The 16624-nt window shown below is 39.3% G+C and overlaps 1 protein-coding gene and 1 long non-coding RNA gene across 3 annotated transcripts; one reads left to right on the top strand and one right to left on the bottom strand.

Moving 5' to 3' along the window:
* Window positions 1-947: 947 nt before the first annotated feature.
* dgcr2 (DiGeorge syndrome critical region gene 2) lies at window positions 948-15747 on the top strand. Of its 2 annotated transcripts, XM_007567873.2 has the most exons (11): window positions 948-1434; window positions 6578-6610; window positions 7353-7475; window positions 9522-9608; window positions 9686-9896; window positions 10514-10590; window positions 10670-10852; window positions 10940-11143; window positions 11715-11867; window positions 12037-12273; window positions 12890-15747. In XM_007567873.2, the coding sequence occupies exons 1-11, from the start codon at window positions 1350-1352 to the stop codon at window positions 13120-13122; spliced, it is 1626 nt and encodes a 541-aa protein (XP_007567935.1). In that variant the 5' UTR covers window positions 948-1349; the 3' UTR covers window positions 13123-15747. The 2 variants fall into 2 exon arrangements, with proteins under 2 accessions (XP_007567935.1, XP_016535126.1); XM_016679640.1 differs by lacking the exon at window positions 6578-6610.
* Window positions 1441-5380, bottom strand: LOC107838167 (uncharacterized). Its single transcript, XR_001664219.1, has 3 exons — window positions 4370-5380; window positions 4061-4170; window positions 1441-2667 (listed from the first exon to the last, which is right to left on the bottom strand). It is a non-coding gene; the product is annotated as an uncharacterized LOC107838167 (long non-coding RNA).
* Window positions 15748-16624: the final 877 nt, after the last annotated feature.

Here is a 16624-nt window from a genome sequence, read left to right as displayed (position 1 = left end):
CAGAAATGTAAAAAAAAAATAGGCAGAAGCAGCAGAATAAAGCAAAAGCCTTCAAAGCACAAATAGAAAACTTGTAGAAGAGTGAAAACTTTCAGTCAATGCAAAAAATTCCAATCAAAAAGTATTAGAAATTTGTGCAGAACTCTGTTTACAAAGCTAAACTGTAAGGTGACAAGAGTAAGTGTTAAAATGAGTTAAAAAGCTAAAGCTAGCTGAAATACTAATAGCCTGTAGGTTAGGGCTAGCATCTTGACCTACAACAATGATCATGAAGTTTGAAAATAAAACATAGTGATAGCATCTAGGGTAGCACTAGCATGTTGATCTACAGTAACATACTCAATGCAATCGTTGGAATTGGGGTTGGAAGATTTGGGAACCCTCAGAGCTAGTGGGCCAGTGTATCTTAGTGGCCAGAGCAAGAAAGTTGTTAATTTGCCAAAAAAGTGAATCTGAGTTTCTGGTTGTCATTAGATGTAGCATTCATCTGGTTAAAACAAGAAAGTTTTGCATTTTGCTGAGACACTGCTTCTGAGTTTATTCTGTTTATTCTGTTTGTTCTGGCTTTTAAAAGCTTTTAAAAGCTTCCATATAAAGGGGCTCCCTCTGACTCCATGTTCTCACTCTGTTTCATCAATGACGACACTCAAACATCCCACGAAGTGTTGATGTTTTGCTGTTGTGTACCTTTAATGTTTAAACCAGACTTTTTTTATAAGGTGTAAGTATAACAAAAATGTAAAACTTGTTCAAATTTGTTTTATATCTTGTTATTATAACCAGAAGAGTTCTCATAACAAAATTCTGTTCCTGAAATGGTATGGAACCTGTCAAATAAAAATGCTAATATATAGCAGTGGACCCCCAATGGTTCAACTCTCTTCCACCGCCTCTGTGAGCAGCGTTAAAAGTTGCTCCCATTGTGGCTCCACCCGCCCCCCCACATGCACAGTGTCTGTTTGGGTATAATCTGGCAGACTCCGCCCCGGCAGCACCTCCAGCTGATGGTCCGCCTGTGAGCTGCTGAATGTTTGGAATTGTTGTGATGGGAGGCCGCAGCCATCTTGGATGAGCGCCGCTCCGCACAGAGCACCAACGGTCGACGGTGACGGTGGAGCAGCCAGCCAGCTAGCTAACGTTAGCTGCTGCTGGGAGAGATTAACCTCGCCTCTTATTACGACTATGCTTTATTTGCGCCGTGTTACGTAGTCGACGCATTGTGTGCGCAAAAATGGGCATAAGTAGTTTTAAACGTTTTGCGGCTATAATTTAAAAAAGGCAAAGGCGTTGCTGAACCTCGGTATATTTTTACATTTCTGGATAGAGGAGTTACTATGAATGGAGGATAAATGTTGCCGAAGGCTGACAGCAGCAGTTTCGTCCTCCTCTTCTCTCTTCTCTTCGTTCTCACACTAACGGACCCACCACGGACAGGTAAATAAACCCCAGTTTGTTTATTTTTTGGCATGTGTTCCTGTTCCGTTTGCTCGACTAAAAAAAAAGGTGAGAGAAACAGATTTACAGCTGCAGCCTGCAGGTCAGGCGCAGCGGCCTGTTGGTCAGACCTGGGACTCTGGTAGTTTTCAACCCGTCTCCCTGCTGCTGCTGTTAAGGGTGCAGCTCCAGCTAGCCGTGTACGCAGTACCTGTATTTCACTCCAAAACTAGGTCACTTGCAACAGCCAGCAGATGTACATTTATTAGACTTCATTGTTTTTATTTTTTTTATTGTTATTGTTTTTAATCAAAGATGCTAACTTCGGTTAATTATACTTTAATTCCTCATTAAAATGGTGCACCCTAATTTAGTTTAATTAGTTAATTTAATCACTGCAATCCTAGGTTGATCTCCCTCACCTAGTCTGTAATTTAAAATGCATGAAAGGGATTCATCTTCCTGCATCACCAAACCTGGCTCACATTCATCTCCACCATTAAACACAACTGACTTGGCAGAAAAAATACTAACAATTGTTACTGCTGTCTGTAAAGATGACTTGGTTAATTGAAAACCCTGTGTTTTGCTCTAAATAATGCACCACCTTATTGGAATACTACTCTATTATCTGTTTAGATATCTTTTTTTATCAATCAAGGAAGTGTGGATTTTCCTGAACCAAAAGCATTTATTGGTGCTTTGAATGATCTTCTGTAAAAAGCTTTGTAAGCATCACCACAGGACAAATGCTCTGTGGTTTCCTTCAAGCTCGGTCTCGTGATCCCCTCAATTGTGTTGGATTAGAGTTACCGTTATCAGTGGAGCTCAAGGATAAATTCATTATTGTTTGGCTCTAACCAGAGGACTCACCTCCTACCTAGAGAGCAAATTAAAAGGAAAAAGGAAAACATTGTTTATATTTGTGTTGCGGGCATTTACTTGACAGCTTCTTTTCAGTTTGTAGTCAAATTAGGTTTTTAGAGGGGGTTACAAGATGAGTTAGAGCTTTGCTGTTGTATTTCCATAGCTTTAGCCCTTAGTGTGAAGGTCATTTTTGTGCACATTTCATCAAGATGCCTAACGCTTTTGAGAACAATGCGTAGAGTTCACTCAGTGCATGTTTGGAAACGGCTACTGGTTGTTTGGGTGATGATATTTTTCACCGTGTGTCGCTGTCGGTTTCTGTGGACTCTTATCTTCTTGAGAGCTACTTGACAAGGACTTCAAGTACTGAAAAAGAAACAAAATTACTACTCGCATAATTTAGGTGGACAATAAAATTATTAATAGAGCCTGCTTCAATTTTACCAGGATGTTATTTAGCAACCATGCAGCCGTTCGGCATTCATAAATCTCAAAGCTCATTGCATCCTTATTTTTACACACCACATGTATTTCACAACACATTTACTTAGCTTCATTTAATATTTAATAGTGCTAAGTGTATTTTTTTAAAATAAGGACACAGACTTTCATAAGTCAAGTATGAATTAAAGGGAGACAATCAAACAACAAAGAATCTTTTTTTCTGGTCGAGAGATGGAAGCAACTCTTGCATGTGCATTGTGTGTAACGCTGCACACTGTGGTGTAACCTTGTGTAACATTGTGGTAGGGTTTGGTACACATGATGGGTTTGAGGTTATTTTCACGACCTCTGGTTTGCTCCAATAATATGGAGAATGGATTTTAGCATTAAACTGTGGCTGGCTGAAAAACCACACAAGAGTTTGTTCAGACTACTTCAACTGGGGTGTTGTGTTGGAGACTAAAAATCAAATAAAATAGCAGACTAAAACTCCTCACAGCCAGAATATTTTAAAAATAACCGTTCGCTGAAGTTTTTTTGTGGACTTAAAATAGACCGAAGATTTGTGACTTGCTCATTTAAAACATGTAAAAGTTCATTTCAGCTTTTGTCTGGCATCGTTTTGCAACATTTGGCTTGTTACTTGTAGGAGTATATAAATGATTTCAGAGCATAGTAATTCATTGTTACTATGAAATATTAAACTGTATGCAAAGATAATTTTGATGTACCTGTTAGGGTTCTCTGTGCGGTTGGGAACAGGTTTTTGATTGTGTTATGCCCCCCTGTAGAAACCCGTAAAACATTCCTGATCATCTTGACATTCCTGACTCGAAATAAGACCTTTTCTTAAAAACAAAAAACAAAAAAACTTGTGTGGCTGGGCGATCTAATGTTTACTCATTCTGAAACGAGGTGAAAAAAGATTTCTTTGAGAGAGATTTATGTGATTATACTGTCTGGAATATAATTTTATACATTTTTGAAGTTTCAGTTGTTACTACCTCTACTTTTGCACGGACTGTGGTAACATTTCCTCATAAAATGAGGTAGTCCAGTGGTACTACTTACCATTTGCGTTTATCGAATCAGAACTGAAACTGAAGTCTGTCTGGGGTAAAAACATGATTAACAACTTCTTGTTGGTCCATTAAAATAGCAGAAGTGGCAAAGCAGTTTTTACACAATGAAAAAATGGTCTACTTGGGTTAGTTTTTTTATTTATTCATTTATTTTTTGAAGAAAATTGACCCACAGAGCTTTTATCTGCTCAAAGATCGAATTAAATGCGAGAAGATACAAAGAAAATAATTACCTGAACCCACTCGCTGCTTTTAACACAAACCTCCAGGTTGAATCATCGGTGCGGGAGAAAGCTCCTGTACATTGCCATGTTTTTGCTCTCCATTATCAGGCCAGTCTGGGCTATAAATTGTCAAAAAAAAAAAAACGTTTCTAAGTGAAAGAACACCCGTATTAAAATGTTGCTTGGTTATTTTTCACTCTTGTTTGTTTTCTCGCAAAGAGAGTTTCTGAACGGCAGCCTTGATGAGCTCTTCTAACTCAGAGTTAATAACGTTAAGGAAGCGACTCGGTGTCCTAACAACACGTCTCTACAGCTTACTTTAAACTGGTGTTTGCTCCTGTTTTTGTTCGGAGCATTGAGCTGAAGTTCAAGGATAATTCTGGCGTTTTTATTCTTCCGTTTGACGATACCGGTTGATGGTTTTCCTCAGAAGGTTGCAGTGAGGTTCCACAGCAGGGATTGCAGGTCATTTTACATTTTGAAGCTGAAACAGCCAGCACAGTCTCTCTTTCACGGTGAATGTCATTGTCGAGGCTTTAAAACATTTTCAGGTCGTTCAACACAATAATGTGCACTTCCTAAATGCATTTCTGCAAGCTGTGCACATACAAATGAGCTGAGTTTTCAAAATTGACCTTGCGAAGCATGATCGCATGACTCACTTGGTAACACTGAATGTGGCTGACGTGTATCAACAGTGTGGATCAGAAAGGGATTAGGAAACTAGGATATGAATCATTTAAAATGATCTATACTGATATTTGGGCATGGCACTTAATCTCCATGATGAAAATGTAAAAACATTTTTGTTGTTTGGCTTTGAACCATTGATTCAGCACATCATACCCTAATTTTATTAAATGCAGTTTGTTACTTTAGGGTTGCATGATATCAGACAATCTTGAAAATGTGATATTGTTGTTGAATATATTGTGATATTTTTCCTTGCTCTTCATTTCTCTATCATTGCGATACTAAATCATTCTGTGCGCTTAAACATCCTGACCACTTTCAGATTTATTATGCATCAGCACCAGGGGCAGATTTCATCTAACCACACTGTAGCACAAAGAATATAAAATGCATGGAGCTTTAAGTAGAATTGCTTATCAAATATTGCCCAAAGTGTGTCTCATATTAATGATTATTTAAGTATGAAATTGAAGAACTCCTTTGTAAACGTTCTTAAACAAAGGGCAGTTAGTTGAAGAAAGGATCAGTATTGTATTTAAAACATGAATAATTTGTTTTAAATTTCATTATCATTAGTCCAAAAATGTCTCTATCCACTGCCTGGAACAGATTTACTCAACCTTTTATAGTCAACTTTTACCCCACTCTATTGTCATAAAATGTATTGAATACGCAAACTTCATTTGCTATTTTAAAATAAAGAAAATGTAGATTCCATGTATTATTAAATTAATTAAAGATATATACTTATCTGGCATTTATAAGACAAAATTATGAATATGTTAAAGGCCTTACCACAAATTTTTGGGGGGTTATGTTTTTTTGTTGTTGTTTTTTTCCCCCTAAAAGCCCTTCTATCAAGTCTTAAACAATTTTAAAAAAATCTTTTTATCCAAAACATGGTGTCGGATAAAAATTCCTTTCAGATTCTCTCTTCGTATTTCTGGAAAATTCAGAAGTGGGCATTATCGTTACACACTTAAAAATAAAGTGTTTTAGACTGAGAACATGGTGATAATCAAAGCTGGTCTTTAACGTTTGATAACTTAAAGCATCTATAAGCTCTGTTCTTGTGCATTTTCCAGTCATACAGTTATAAATGTATCAAATATGCAAGTAATCATCCATGCAGTCAGACTTCATCTGCTTCAGAGCATGCATTTATATTAAAAGTCGATATAACACGATTCAAATATTCTGTGCTTCTCTGACCAAAGAAATTGTAATGTTGCGCAGAAAAATATATGAAGAAATTCTGCAGATGTTCAGATATTTATTATGCTGATAATGCTACTGACTTTCAACTTGACAAATTCCTTCCTCACCCTTGCAGCCCTCCCTCCCCCTTAAAGACATGCATATTTAATATTCCTCCTCAGTGATATATTTTTAAATCCATGGCTTTTAATGTTATCCCTGCTTGTTGGTCATAATGCATTCAGTCCCTGGAAACTAACACAACCCTGCAATAGGATACATCTCAATCCACTTGGTGTCACTAAAAACAGATGTTTTAGCAATCTTAAATGGTTCCTCACAGAGTGCAGCGCTGGTGTGTAGATCTACGTCCAATAGTCTGCATTCTGCCAGAATAATTTTATTACATTTTACTGAATTTTTAGCATGTTTTTAGGTTGGGTGCAACAGTCTTTAATCTAAAAAAAAAAAGTATGTGTGATTGGGGTTTTGAGGGCCGGGTAAATTAGGTTATGTTCATAAGTTTGCAACACAAACTCCATTAAACTTGCAATGTAGTGATTTATTGAATTGTTGGTAAAAATGAAATGGTAATTAACTAGATAGTCATTTTATTATTGTCTGTATTTATTTCAGGTCCACGGCTAGCTCTGGCAAGATTATTGTCAGGTAAGAAAGCTTTTTTTCCTTTTTTCCTTTTTTTTTTTTTTTCTGTCGAGTTGAGTTATCGTTTCCTGAGAAAGGACCAGCAGCCCCAAAATGTTGTTTTACAAAATTCCCTGAATATTTTCTAATTAGGGAAGTTTTGTCTAAAGTCCTCTGTTACCCAATCCCTAAAATAGTTTTCTGAGAAGCAACTTAAAGGTCATATTTGAAGTAAAAACATGAAGCAATGAAGCTCCAAAGATGACGGTTTGGTGCCTTTTGTCCTTATCGAATGTCATCGACTGTAGAGGTTAAGTTCTGGTCAGCTGAAATCTTGAGGCTGCTTTTTTGATGACAACTTAATAAAAGCAGCATTGTTGTTTTTACTTCAGTGACCTGATCTTGGCAGTTTGACGAATGACTCTTTGAAGCAGATTGCCTTAACATGCTGTTTGACACAAAACAGATGCCTGTTTAAAAATGTGCAGACAAGATCAAATTTGTCTGCAGATTTATGAATCCATCTTTTATCATCGCTCTTTTGGGAGATTAACATCTGTAGAGAACATGAGAAGAAGGCTGAATAGTTTCTAAGATAGTTTGCCCCACATTTGCCACCTGTTTGCAGCCATTTCAACCACCACCATCTTTGATTTTAAACGTTTATTTTGCTCCCTTTAAAGCTATTCATGCGTATTTTATATCCCTGCTGTGTTTTTCTTGTTTGCACGCAGTTAACCACACAACCCATCTTGTTGTGTTTCAGAGCAGCGCTGCAACACTGGGCAGTTTGCCTGCCGCAGTGGGAAGGTGCAGTGTATCCCCATAACCTGGCAGTGTGACGGCTGGACAGCATGCGAGGACAAAAGCGACGAGATGGACTGTCCCCGTAAGTTCGACTCCCATTATGCAGCCATTCTAGCACCTGTGCTTCTGGAGCTTTGATTTCTCTGGAGGCCTGCAGCACACAGGATGTTTCAGGCATAAAGGATCAAATCACAGGCAAGCAGCTTTAAAAAAAAGAAATATGGCTGCTCCTATGGTCCCTTCGGGTTGTAGAGAAATTGCATCAATCTGTATTCTGTTTTGCAACATGTATACATAAGGGCATATTTGGTATATTCCTCCCTAGAATTGCTGTTTACATTTGCAGTGAGTGATTAGTATCAACAAACCTCCATATTCCCCAAAAAGCATTAATATTAATAAACAAACAAATCAGGACTAGTGGTGTAAAAACAGGAGAACACCGGGTTAAAGTCTCTGTTTTTGTTTACCATTGGGTTGATCCCCTCAGCAGTGTGTAGATGTTACAGAGCTAAGCCTTTTGACCGAAATCCTATTGTTTCCCCCTAAATCCTGACGTCTTATCCCCGGATGCCTGATCGCATAATGGGAATTATTAGAAGGATTGAGAACAGCATGTGACCTCCATAAAGGAGTAGCTGTTCTGGCTTTGAGTTAATGCTGGTGGTGTACACCTGATTACGGTTTCACACTGGCCCCTTTTTTCGTTATTCAATAAGGCTACAAACTCCTGAAGTAGAAGAAAATATGATCACGTTTTCATCTTCACGTCTAATATTTACAACCATTTAAAAATGTTAATATTTTTAGTCAATTTTAAACAGAAGTTTTTTTTTTTTTTTGCTTGGTCATAATTTGCAGAGGATGTGAAAACACAAGATAAGCTCAATGGATGCTCGTGTAACCAGAGAAATTATTTCATTAGCAGGTGTAATTTCAGTTGATGGAAGCTTTGTTTTTGGAGAGGCGGCTGGGTTTCCCCCAGTGTATTTTAAGCCTGGCAGGCCACCAGGCTTTACTTATGCCCCCACCAGGATAAGCATTGCTTATTTATTGAGGGTTTTTTTTTTAATGTTTGCATTTTTAAGACTTTATAGTTGGTGTTCAGCTATTAAACTTCCAATCTTCCAATAACACATAATTATCAAGTGATATTTTCAAGTTTCCTGTCAACTTTAAACATTTTTTTAATTCAAAAACACGACGGGCCGCTGGATAAACGATTGTCTCAACCACTGGGCTTCGTAAGTTTTCTGAGGGAAACCTTGTGCATATTGGATCTTGAAGTCAGCGTTTGAAAGATTCTCAAATCCTCGGCAGGTGTTCCGGTTGATTTTTCAGTCGGAAGTCGGATTTTTGCATTAACGTTGTAATCCGAACAGCTGCTAAACCCAGACTTTTACATTAGAGAGAGGCATGATTCATCCTTCCAGAGAACTTTCTCCACTGCTCCAGAGTTCAGTGGCAGCATGCTTTATTTCACTCCATCTGAAGCTTTGCATCGTAACGATTGGATGCAGCTCTCCATGAAGCTGTTCTTGAGTTAATCTGAAGGCTGCATGACCTGTGGCGGTTTGGAGCTACGGCCTCTGCAGGAAGTTGGTCCATCAAAGGAAGACCTGTCATTAGAAATTACCTTCATGCTTATTAAACATCCCCTTTAACATGCACTAACTTTTTTATTTTGTGCTTCTTAAGTAACTCTGCTTCTGTGATTTTACAAGTGACCTTTAGCATCATTTGGCCTCTGGCTCCGAGGAGAGATAATGTGTTCTGTTACTACATTGACATTTTTTTTCCTGCATCGACAGGCAAATATATTCAGTTTCTCCTGATTTGCTACCACCTTGATGGCCTTGTTGCAGGAGGAGAGTTTGTTGTGCGTAGACAATGCCAGGCTTCTTCCGTCTGTCCAGATCTTAATCTCATTAAACTGCTAATCATACTTAGAGGCTAAAATCTGCAAAGCTTTCCAGCTGCTTTTCCTGTCCCCAGATCTGGATCTTCCTGCTTGATCTTTTGACTCAAAGTTGATTGGTTTGGGTTGTGTAATTATCTTGTTCTTCTTTCCAGAGATTATTTGTGTGGTCTGCAAGTGCAACTGACTGATAATCAAAATACTTTGCAGTTATAAAGGCAGAGAGGTTTCGCTTTGAGAACGGATACGAGAACGTAGAAGACGCCATCGGCGTAGCTCAGCCCGTTCGCTTCAACAGTGAGCATCTCTCTTTTGTCTCAGTGCTTCTGCAGCTTGAGTCACTGCAGCCGTCAAAATGTCCTCCCTGCTTACAGAGAAGTGTCCCAACGGCTGGCATCACTACGAGAAGACGGCCAGCTGCTACAAAGCCTACCTGAAGAAAGAGAACTACTGGAAGGCCGTGGAGACGTGCCAGAAGGTTAACGGCTCCTTGGCTACGTTCGTGACCAGCGAGGAGCTCCAGTTCATACTGGAGATCGAGCTGGACTTTGACGACAAAGTGTGTGAGCGCAGAGAACAGTGCACGTGAGTTGATGTTTACTTTCTTACCTCGGGAACATTTAGCAGTTTTATCCGATTAGTTGGATAAAACTGGCACATTCTGCAGATTTTTCATTGAAACTTTTGAGGGTTTTTTTTATACAATATTAGAAATACTTCAGTTCCTTTTTTAAAAATAAGGAAATAAACATTTTCTTTCTTAAAATGCATTAGTGTAGCGTTCATTTAGTAAATTTGAACCTAAAACTTGAGGAATTTTAGTTTCACAGACAAAGCTGTTTATATCTTAAAAACAAAATGTAGATATATTTGTTTAATTTACTCTCAATTACTGCTCTGAATATTTTTTTCAGCAAACTCTGTTTAATTAATGATTAATTGATTACTAAATTAGTTGACCATTATTTCAGTAATCAATTCATCCTGATTAATCGTTTCAGTCCTGATGCTCTGTCTTTACTGACAGATTCAGATTTCATTCAGATTTCGTCATATGATCCGTAAATGTTTGAGCAAATTGACTCAGAGGTCATAGAGTGATAGCCTGCCATCTAGTGGTGAAAATGTGTCGGTTCATGAACCCAGAAATAAGTCCTTGGACTCACTCAGCATGTAGTAATGTGTAGTAATACTATGTCCAGGTTTTGGGTGGGCTATCAGTATGTGATCACCAATCGAAGTCGCACCTTGGAGGGCCGTTGGGAAGTGGCCTCCAAAGGTAATGAAAGGAAGAAGAGTTGAATAATCTCCACTCTGTGATCTGGGTTGGGCAGTAAGGATGCGCTGTTTCCTCACAGGGTCCCTGGAGGTGATTTGGCCGCCTGAGGGCCTGAAGAAGTTTGGGGAGACCTCTCCCTCTCAGGACAACGTCTTCTGCGCCCAGCTGCAACGCTTCCAGAGCAAGAGCATGAATGAACACGGCCTGCACAGCTGGGACGCCGAGAACTGCTACAAGAAGTTCCCATTCCTCTGCAAGAGGAGTATGTGCTCACTTCGTTTGCTTCCAGATATGCCTATAATCAGCTGTTTTATTACCATTTCTTTATTTTTGGTTACTCTTTACACAGGGCAAACATGTGTGGACATAAAAGACAACGTAGTAAATGAGGGCTACTACTTCACCCCGAAGGGGGACGACCCGTGTCTGAGCTGCACGTGTCATGATGGCGAGCCGGAGATGTGTGTGGCGGCGCTGTGTGAGCGGCCGCAGGGCTGCACTCGCTTTCAGAAGGATCCCAAAGAGTGCTGCAAGTTCACCTGCCTGGATCCCGGTACTTGTGTTCATCTTTTGGTCTCTGCCGCTGTGTGTTTGTACAAGGGAACTCTGGACATTTATACCCGTTACTGCAGAATCTTAAGTACTACAAGAAATGTAGATTAGGGCCGCAACCAGTGCAGCGAAAAAAATTAGTCTAACATCCACATGTGACAAGTTCAACACTTTATGGTTGACTTGACATTAATACAGTCCAGGGCTGATGTGTTTGTTTTGGGGGATTAACCAGGTAAAAATTGAATAGAGAAAAAAAGTGCTGAATAGTTTAAGCCAAAACTATGACACTTACAGACAAAGGCTGTTTTTTATGTAAATACATCATGAATATATTTTTGGCACATTTTTGACTTAATTATTACTTTCAGCATGTTGTTCTTTCAGCAAATGCCTTTTCTGTGTCTGTAGCCTTCAGTTAACAGTTAATCGATTACAAAATTAGTAACGATTATTTCAATAATTGATTCATTGCAATTAATTTAAACTATTAACTAGTTGTACGGTTCCGATTGTGCTTAAATGCACAAGCGAAAGTCTTATTTTGTTTTTTCTTTCTTCTTTTCCCTCAGATGGAAGCGCCCTGTTTGATTCGATGGCCAGTGGGATGAGGCTGATCGTCAGCTGCATCTCGTCCTTCCTCATCCTGTCGCTGCTGCTCTTCATGGTGCACAGACTTCGTCAGAGAAGACGCGAACGCATCGAGACTCTGATCGGAGGCAACTGTAAGCCCCAACCGATCAATATGATGTCATTTAGTTTAATCGGAAGAAATAGGATAAATAACACACTACTTGTAATCCTGTGATTGATTTGCAGTTTCTGCTTTTAATAATGCTGAAATCTATTAATCTCTAACATTTCTCGTTTTTTTTTTTTTTTTGGTTTCCTCAGTGCACCACTTCAACCTTGGAAGACGAGTGCCGGGCTTCGACTACGGCCCAGATGCCTTCGGCACCGGTCTCACTCCTCTGCACCTGTCTGACGACGGCGAAGGCGGGGCTTTTCATTTCCAGGAGCCGCCTCCGCCGTACGCCGCCTACAAATACGCCAACATCCAGCACCCAGACGACCCCCCTCCTCCGTACGAAGCCTCCATCAACCCAGACACTTTCCTCTACGTGGACTTCGGTAGGGAGCGTCCGTCCTCCTGTCCGGCTAGCTCGTCATGCGAACTGTAGAGCTGCAGCTAGCGAATATTTTATCGATTATTCTATCGATTTATTCTGACAATCTGATTTAAAAAAAATTGTCACATTCTGCTAAGCTTTCATTTAACCACTTAAGTTTTTTTTTCTGCATAGTATTAGAAATACTCTGAATATGTTGTGTTTTTGAGTCTGTATGCCCAGTTAATGATTAATCCATTACTAAACTAGTTGACAATTATTTCAATAATCTGTATTTTCAGTAATCTGATGGAAATATCTTGGTGCACTTTACATAAGAAATATAAGAGCTTGTTTTAAGTTGATAATTCCTTATAATGAAAAAGTACTAGATCCACTAGTATTTCACTAATAACCCGTCCTTTTTCATCAATATTAAGGAATTATTGACTTAAAATGAACTCATGTTTCTTGCTGAAAGGTGACTTGTAAGTTAGTTTAGTCTATTTGCACTAGAAACTAGACCTGCAGGATTACTCTGTAGGATTCGGTGTTTTTGCAGTGCATGTTTTATCGTTTGAGCCCTGGATGAGCTCTGATCGTCTCCTCTCCTCTGCGCTCTTCATCGTTGCCTCCAGGACACAGCGGGGTCTCCATGGTGCCGAGCCAGATGAACTCTCTGGGCGACGGGCTCGAGGCCGAACTTCCCAACTGCCCCGCTCCAGCGCCCGTTTGCGTGCCGTCGTCTCAAGAGAGGGAGGACTCCATAGACAGCAGCACCCTCCTGGTGGGGCCCGACACGCCAACAGATGGCCACGCCCCCGCCCCTCTGCCCACAGACTGCACGTCCTCCCTCAGCACTGTGGTATAGGAGCGAAGGACGGAGCCGCACCCGGATCTCACTAGCCAGCACTGCAGGCTGTTGATGTCGGCCGCAGGGAGGAGACTCGTGTTTTGTACAGACGTATAAGGAGGAGCGGCGACTGTTTTCTTACAGCGGGGTTTTTCCTTCTGAAGACGAAGTGTTCGGTTTTGTTTGCTTTTTGAAGACACTGGCATCCGAGGGAGCAGCAAGGACCGACTCTGTAGAAAAAAACAAACAAAAAACAAACGGATCCCAATAATTTGACATGGCTGCGCTCTTTGTTTTGTTGCTGAGAAGCAGCCTAATTGGGTGAAACCCCGACTGCTGTAAATGCTCCCTGAGGTTCAGACTTCATACCTGTGTGTTTCAGTCCCGCACAGCGTCAAACTACCAGCCCAGCTTTTGTTGCTTGTACGCTTTTTGTTGCGTCACACATTGAGCTGATAAAAACCTTCATTTTTACAATCCGATCTAAGCAGCCGTCTTCCAGATTTATAGCACAGATTTGCAGAAGCAGATGTTTTATAGCTCAGAAGGTGTTTGGTAGTCTATTATCGTTGGGTTTTTACCGGGCTATGCTGACAAAAAAAGCTTTAGATGTCAGAAGACTGTGGTGATGCTGGTTATTATCAGTTTGGTGTTGCGTTTGTTTATTAATTTATGACTGCAGGCTGTAATTTTGGTTGCTTGTTGGAGACGTGTAAGCTGATTGTGATTAATGATGTGATAAAGACCTGGTTACTGTATGGGTAAAGATTAGAGATGAAGGTCTTTCATAAAAGGAAAAAATTATAATTTAAAAGATTTCTCCAATTATGACGTTAAGCCATGCTAACATTCAAATTCTGTATTTTTTGTGGTTGGGCCGTTGTGTTCAGTCGTCACGCTTTGATTCATGAGGTAAGCTCATCGACTGTCGCTTCCTGTCCGTCCCAGAATGTGCCAACCAGGCGTGGGCTGGCGCAACGTTTTCTTGGTAGCATAATTTTAGTAAAAAACATGTATATCAAGATATTTTCATGCAACTGTGAAACAAAAAGGCAGCATATAGTGATCTTATTGGTTTAATTAAAACTATACCTTGGTGTTGCTAAAACAATCTGAGATATTTATTATTACAGATTTAATAATTCAACTGACTTTATTCTAAAATATAAACACAAACTACATATAGCAGCAGCTTTCAACCAAACATGTCGATTGTTCACAGTGTTCCTGCTTAATCATGTAATTCTGGATGGGTATGGAAAACTCTTCGTATAATCCAAGGACAAATGAATGAAACAGTCCAAGGAGAAATAAATACTTTTTGGCTCCTGGACTTTCTTACAACATGCAGTTTTTAAAATTGGCCTTTAGATGCCAAAAAAGCATTAATTACATTGATTTCTGGAGACGCATCAAAAGCCTTAGTCTTTGTTTCACTAATGTACATCATATTAGTGCTCAATTTAAAAAATCCATACGTTTATTTGATTTTTAAATTGAGATAAGTTTGTTCAGTTTCCAAATATATAGTGAAATGTCCCTTTAACACACTGATGAATTGTAAACCGACCAAATAATAAACCTCAACCTTACTGAAATGTTCAGCCTGTCATAAAATCTACCAGGAAAAATAATAAATGTTGAAGTGTAAACTTTGTAGTAACCATGAGTGCAGAATATTTTAGCTTTTTGCCCAGTTTAAAAAGTCAGAAACCTGATCATTACTGCATCTATCTAGCCTGCAGTCCGCTGCTTACCGTACAAAGCCAGCTAACTAGTTTAAAATCAAAATTATTTCCAAACAGCCTGATTTCTTGCTCTTAAAATCCAAGCACAAGTTTAGCACCTCAGCTCTACCTCTTCCTGTGGCGTTTTATTAAAGGGAATTAAAATGTGTGGCCAGCCCATGCCTGGGTTGAACCTCTGCAGAACATGATGATGGTGTTTCTGCAAAACTGTTGCTGTTTTTGTTTTGTCTTTTTCTCTCTTTGATGAAATGTGTATTTAAAAGAAAAAAAAATTGTAAGTTTGGAGCAAGTAAGACGACAATCGTCGGATTCATTCGAGGATGGATTCGACGGAGTTGAAGTTTGTTTTATTTTTTGGAGGTTCCTCCATCACCACCAGCAGCATCCAAACTCATGATCTGCCCCCAAAAATGGTTTAAAATATGTCTGACTCCACATCTCATGATTGAATGTACTGAATATACATATATATATATATATATATAATACATGACTTTTTGTGCTCATCTTTTACTCATTTCTTTTTTATTTTCTACTTTTTGCGTTGACAATCCACAGTGGATTATCCAGCAAACAGAGTCATGTTTTCATACGCTGCCAAACGTGAGCATGTGTGTTTAACAGATGGTGTTCAGTTCTGTTTGCACCATCTTTGTTTTGGTTTTCTTCTTGCTTTATGTACCTTTTGGTGCATGGTTTTTTTTTATTTTTATTTTTTTATGTGTTGGCATGCTGAAAGGTAATTTTAGCACAACAGTGTACAGTAGATTTAAAGGCTCATACATGTAGTTCAGCGTTTTGTATGAACTGAAAGCCTGGTGGGGGGGGATTGTAATGCAACTTATGCTACATTTCTTTGTCTCTTATTTGACAGCCCTTAAATTAAAAACAGGGGAAAAAAACAAGCCTGTGTTTTTCTGACATGGATCTACATCTAATCTTAATAAGCTTCACTGTGAAATCCGAGCTGGGGCTGCGATCCAGACTTTACGCTGAACCTATTCAGACGCGACATTTATCCTCTGCATTTTTTAGTTTTTTTCCTCCTTCGTCAAGGAAATCCCTCCACCTGACCAAATGTCAAAGAGATTTAAGGTGGAATGTAGGGAAATCCCCCCGTCCCCACCCCGACCTAAACAGTGAGACGGGGGGCGCCCGGAGATTTAGATGATTTGAAGGAAGCGAATATCACGCAGCTCAGAGTGACTCATACGGCAGCAGGCGGAGCGGAGAGAGCGATGCCCAGCTGGAGAGTGTTGTCTGGGATGAAAGGAGGCTTTGTCCACCCGGCCCCCACGGAGCAACGAGTGACAGAATCGCAAAATTTATTCCTGATGAGAGAGACCTAAAACGCAGCGCTTAACGGCTCAATCAACGCACAGGCTCACGACGAACATGGAGTCAAATTACGAAGCTGAGCATTCATTGGGTGGTGTGGGTGTTTTTTTTTTTTTAAGGATTAGAAATAAAAAATTAAAAAAAACATTTTTTTCTTCAGATTTGGATCATAAAATTAACTTTTTAATGTTTTTATATTGTATTCAAGCTATGAGATTAAAATTGTGGGTTTTAATTAGACTTGTATGATAAAATTACTTGTTTTTATTTTGGAATTGGGGCATAATGTTAAAATGCCTCTAGATTTGGGCCATAAAATTAGTTTTTTGAATTCATATTTACTTTATTGAAGTTAAACTATGAAAATGATTTTCTTTTATGGATCATAAAATGACTTTTTGATCTCTTTATTTTGTTGCATTCAAGCCATGAAA

The sequence above is a fragment of the Poecilia formosa genome, unplaced genomic scaffold, assembly GCF_000485575.1.
Source record: "Poecilia formosa unplaced genomic scaffold, Poecilia_formosa-5.1.2 Scaffold6, whole genome shotgun sequence".
NCBI lineage: Eukaryota > Metazoa > Chordata > Actinopteri > Cyprinodontiformes > Poeciliidae > Poecilia > Poecilia formosa.
This window is presented reverse-complemented; position numbering and strand designations above follow the sequence as displayed.